The sequence below is a fragment of the Podarcis erhardii genome, assembly GCF_964252035.2.
Source record: "Podarcis erhardii genome assembly, chromosome: 15".
Taxonomy (NCBI): Eukaryota; Metazoa; Chordata; class Lepidosauria; order Squamata; family Lacertidae; genus Podarcis; species Podarcis erhardii.
In genome coordinates, this window is record NC_138505.1 from 4,515,913 (window position 1) to 4,521,150 (window position 5,238).

General features: G+C 52.1%; 1 protein-coding gene across 1 annotated transcript in view; it reads left to right on the forward strand.

Annotated features, from left to right (window-relative positions):
• Positions 1-206: 206 nt before the first annotated feature.
• PSMD4 (proteasome 26S subunit ubiquitin receptor, non-ATPase 4) overlaps positions 207-5,238 on the forward strand; it is a 7,409-nt gene continuing 2,377 nt past the window's right edge. Inside the window, 7 exon segments of the mRNA XM_081840768.1 lie at positions 207-374; positions 2,358-2,498; positions 3,516-3,630; positions 4,537-4,546; positions 4,549-4,622; positions 4,762-4,830; positions 4,926-5,141. Of these exon segments, the coding sequence (XP_081696894.1) occupies positions 349-374; positions 2,358-2,498; positions 3,516-3,630; positions 4,537-4,546; positions 4,549-4,622; positions 4,762-4,830; positions 4,926-5,141 (651 nt within the window). The 5' untranslated portion in view covers positions 207-348.

Genomic DNA, 5,238 nt, shown 5'->3' on the forward strand with positions numbered 1-5,238 from the left:
AATCACTCTCCGCCCTGTTTTATTTTCATTCATTTAAACAGGCAGGCAGAGGTGCAACTGCGCCTGCGCCTCTTCCTCCTCCCGCGGACCAGGCAGGGCGGGGGCGGAGCCATGGGCCGCCTGCCTGGCTCTCCACCAGCAGGACTACATTTCCCGTCGGCCTCCGCGCGGGACCTGCCAAGGAGGGCGCCTCTGATTGGCCCTCCCCGCGGGCCGCCAATAGGAAGCGAGGTGAGAGAGGCCGACAGAGTGAGGCAGAGGAAGAGGGGAAGGAAGAGGCCTCGGAGGCTGCCGCTTGTCTTTCTCCTTCTCCTCCTCTTACTGGGCCCGGACTGGGAAGGGGCCGCGATGGTGCTGGAAAGCACGATGGTCTGGTGAGGAAGAGGAGGCGGCGGGGGGGGGAGGGGCTGGCGGGGGGGAGGGGCAGAGGCCGGTTTCCCTGAGTCACGGTGGGGCCTGAGGTAAATTTTTGTGGGGGGGGGGAGAGAGAGTTGGGGGTGACGTGAGGCGGGGGGGACACCCTATGTGGGGCGAGAATTATAAGGGGGGTTGGGGGGGAGGGGAGGGGGTCTTTAGTTGGGGGAATGAAATGGGAGGGAGAATCGAGGGGGGTCTTCTTGGGGGGGCTTTGGGGGGGGGTCTGGTAAGGGGGAGGAGGGGGTGCGTTTGAGGTCGGGGGGGGGAGGCCAATGGGGAGAATGGGTGTGTTGGGGGGGGAGCATCCCCTTCATGGCTTGGGGGCAGTTCTGGGATTCCATGGGGAGAAGAGAATGGAAAGGGGGGGACTCAGGAGGGGGGTGGGAGGTGCATTTGAGGGGGGAGAATTGGGGTGAGTTGGAGGGTGGGAAATGAGGGGTGTCTCCTGGGAAGGGAGGTGCATTTGACATAGGGGGCAGGATCCCCTTAGTGGCTTGGGGTAGAAATTTATGGGGGTGGGGAATCGGGGGTGATATGATAGCCATGTTCAAATATATAAAAGGATGTCACATAGAGGAGGGAGAAAGGTTGTTTTCTGCTGCTCCAGAGAAGCGGACACGGAGCAATGGATCCAAACTACAAGAAAAAAGATTCCACCTAAACATTAGGAAGAACTTCCTGACAGTAAGAGCTGTTTGACAGTGGAATTTGCTGCCAAGGAGTGTGGTGGAGTCTCCTTCTTTGGAGGTCTTTAAGCAGAGGCTTGACAACCATATGTCAGGAGTGCTCTGATGGTGTTTCCTGCTTGGCAGGGGGTTGGACTCGATGGCCCTTGGGGTCTCTTCCAACTCTAGGATTCTATGACTGTTAAGGAAGGGGTGGGGTGCATTTGAATTGAGGGGAATGGGGGGAAGAATTGGGGGGGGGGTTGGAAGAGGGGCTCTGTTCTGCCCAGACACTGCCATCATTCTGCCTGGACGCTGAGGTCCAGCGCTGAGGGTCTTCTGGCGGTTCCCTCCCTACAAGAAGCCAAGTTACAGGGAACCAGGCAGAGGGCCTTCTTGGTAGTGGCACCCGCCCGGTGGAACGCCCTCCCACCAGATGTCAAAGAGAAAAACAACTACCAGACTTTTAGAAGACATCTGAAGGCAGCCCTGTTTAGGGAAGCTTTCAATGTTTGACAGACTATTGTATTTTAATATTTTGTTGAAAGCCGCCCAGAGTGGCTGGGGAAGCCGAGCCAGATGGGTGGGGTCTAAATAATAAATTATTATTATTATTATTTATTATCTGTGGAGAGACACAGGTGGCGCTGTAGGTTAAACCACAGAGCCTAGGACTTGCCGATCAGAAGATTGGTGGTTCGAATCCCCGCGACGGGGTGAGCTCCTGTTGCTCAGTCCCTGCTCCTGCCAACCTAGCAGTTCGAAAGCACATCAGAGTGCAAGTAGATAAATAGGTCCCACTCCGGCGGGAAGGAAAACGGCGTTTCCATGCGTTGCTCTGGTTCTCCAGAAGCGGCTTAGTCCTACTGGCCACATGACCCGGAAGCTGTACGCCAGCTCCCTCGGCCAGTAAAGTGGATGAGCGCCACAACCCCAGAGTCAGTCACAACTGGACCTAATGGTCAGGGATCCTTTTACCTTATTATCTGTGGGGGGAGAGTTGAATGGAGGGCACTAAGTTGGGGAAACATCCCCTTGATGGGAGTCTCTGGGAGTGAAGTAGGATTGAGTGGAGCCTGCAGAAGAGTGTTGAACATGGGGACAGGTATATGTGAATCATGCCCCTTAATTTCATGCCCAGTACAACTCTTTCTGCTTTTGTTTCGTGTTTGTTGTCCTAATGTTTCGTGCAATTTTTGATAGAAAAGATCTAGTGATACTTTATTTTAAAATTTTCAATTTGTTGCTCATTCTGATCTCCTTTGCCTGGTGCAGCGTCGACAACAGCGAGTACATGAGGAACGGGGACTTCTTACCGACCCGTCTCCAGGCCCAGCAAGATGCAGTCAACATCGTCTGCCATTCGAAGACCCGCAGTAACCCCGAGAACAACGTGGGCCTCATCACTTTAGCCAAGTAGGTTTCGCTCAAATCACCCATTTGAAAATCGGAAGAGAGGAGATGATCAGCAGCTTCCCATTGGGTCATCTGTTGACCAATAGGAGAACAGGATGCTGAAGTATTTATTTATCTAATGTGCCTCCTCCCTTCCTTCTGAAGGAGCCTAGAGCACCAAACGTAGTCAAAATGAAACTTTTTTTCTTTTTTTTTTTTTGAAGCTTCTAAATTCAGTTGCGGTTGAAAATATTCTCGTATCCTGTGATGTCCGAGTTGCTAGGGACAATGCCTTTCAGCCACCAAATGCCTGGGTGAACAGGAATGTTTTCAGATTCCTCTTGCAAGTCAGTAATAAGGGGTAGAAAACACACTTCACCATGGCATTCCACAAATGGCAACCCAACACCAAAAAGGCCCTGTCACCATAGGTCAGTGCCAGCCAGGCATCCCCCAATGGCAACAGCACCAAAGAGGCCTCCCCTTCTGCCTTTAGGGTCTCAGTGGTTAACAGTGAACCATTGGCCTAAACAGCTATGTTGTTTACTCATGTCCGACTCTTGGTAACCCCATGGACCAGAGCACGCCAGGCACTCCTGTCTTCCACTGCCTCCCGCATTTGGTCAAACGCATGTTGGTAGCTTTGAGAACACTGTCCAACCATCTCGTCCTCTGTCGCCCCCTTCTCCTTGTGCCCTCCATCTTTCCCAACATCAGGGTCTTTTCCAGGGAGTCTTCTCTTCTCATGAGGTGGCCAGAATATTAGAGCCTCAGCTTCAGGATCTGTCCTTCCAGTGAGCACTCAGGGCTGATTTCCTCAGAATGGATCAGTGGATCTTCTTGCAGTCCAGGGGACTCTCAAGAGTCTCCTCCAGCACCAGAATTCAAAAAACAGCTATAGGGCTCTTATGTTCTTTTGTTTAGCATGTTAGGCCAGATCATGATCCGCTATAGGTCATTGTACCCCGCTCCTCTCTGCCTCTCTTCTTTTCTGACACCCTAATCCTTAACCTCCCATGTGGTATTTGCCTGTTTCAGTAACTGTGAGGTGTTGACCACCCTGACCCCCGACACAGGCCGCATCCTGTCTAAGCTGCACTCGGTCCAGCCCAAAGGGAAGATCACCTTCTGTACAGGGATCCGAGTTGCTCATGTAAGTTGCAACTTCTCTCCTTTTCCCCCAATGGCAGCCCCAGTTGAGATATTAAACTAAAGATGAACATCCTTTCGGGGGCAGTGGAGAGGCAAGGAATCTGAAACAGCCCCATGCTAAGTTGGGCAAGTGAGGAGGGGGTCCTGTCCTGAGAGCAGGGTCAGTGCTTGCAGGAGAACAGAGGGTGAAGAGCCCTCAGACTGCCAGACCTCTCCATTTGGCCTGTGGAGCTGTGTTGACCAAGCCTCACTCGCCTGTCTTACACCTGAAGTCATACACAACAGGGAAAGACACCTTGACAGCGAAGTTGCCTTGCATCGAGTCAGACCATTGGTCCATTAAATAGATAGATAGATAGATAGATAGATAGATAGATAGATAGATAGATAGATAATTTATTACAGTCGGAGACCAGCATATAAAACACACTTGGGGGTACAATCCCAGAAGGAAAACAAACAGTTAAAACAATGAACAACAATAAATTTAAAATTTATAAGCGTGATAAGCATATAGACACTTAAAACTTTAAGATATGCTCAGTATCGACTACACTGATTGGCAGTGACTCTCCGAGGTTTCAGGCAGGGAGTCCTTCCTGAAGATCCCACGGATTAAACCTGGGGATTTTTGTATGCAAAGCTCCGATCAAGAGCTACAGCCCTTCCCTTAAAAACAAAGCAAGATTCCAGTCCTCATGGTTCTGAATATATGGATGATTTAAATCGGAAGTTGCCTCTAATGAGTCAGATCATAGCCTATCCAGATAAATATTGTCTATCCGCTGACTGGCAGTGGTATGGGAGGGGGGAAATTAAGGGTTCGTTCAAACCCAGGGATGGGGGGAGACAGGCTGGGCAGAGGGGCCTCTCCTCTCTCCATGTAACATGGCTGCTTCTCTTCCAGCTGGCTTTGACACTCGCCAGGGCAAGAACCACAAGATGCGGATCATTGCCTTTGTGGGGAGCCCTGTAGAGGATAATGAGAAAGACGTGAGTGTGTACCTGGAACTGGGGCGGGGGGGGGGGAGGAACTCTCCCGTTTTCAAAGCACCTGCTTTCCGGGAAGCCTCTCCCGTTCCTGGTGCTCCCACCTTGCTCTGCGCCCCTAATGGATTTCCTCTCCTCGCAGCTTGTGAAACTGGCCAAGCGGCTGAAGAAGGAGAAAGTGAACGTGGACATCATCAACTTTGGAGAAGAGGTGAGAGGCCCTCTCTGAGCCCGTGGCTTGTTGTTGTTGCATGTAGTTGCCCGCGACTCCCAGGTCAGTCCCTGACCTCTCCTTCCCGCCCGCAGGAAGCCAACACCGACAAGCTGACGGCCTTCATCAACACCTTGAACGGCAAAGACGGGACGGGCTCTCACCTGGTGACGGTGCCCCCCGGGCCAAGCCTGGCTGATGCTCTCATCAGCTCCCCAATCCTCGCTGGAGAGGGAGGAGCAATGCTGGGCCTGGGGGCAAGTGACTTTGAGTTTGGTGTGGACCCCAGCGCCGACCCAGAACTGGCTCTGGTAAGCACCAATAATAATAACAATAATTATTATTGTTTTTATATATTTATACCCCACCCATCTGGCTGGGTTTCCCCAGCCATTCTGGGCGGCTTCC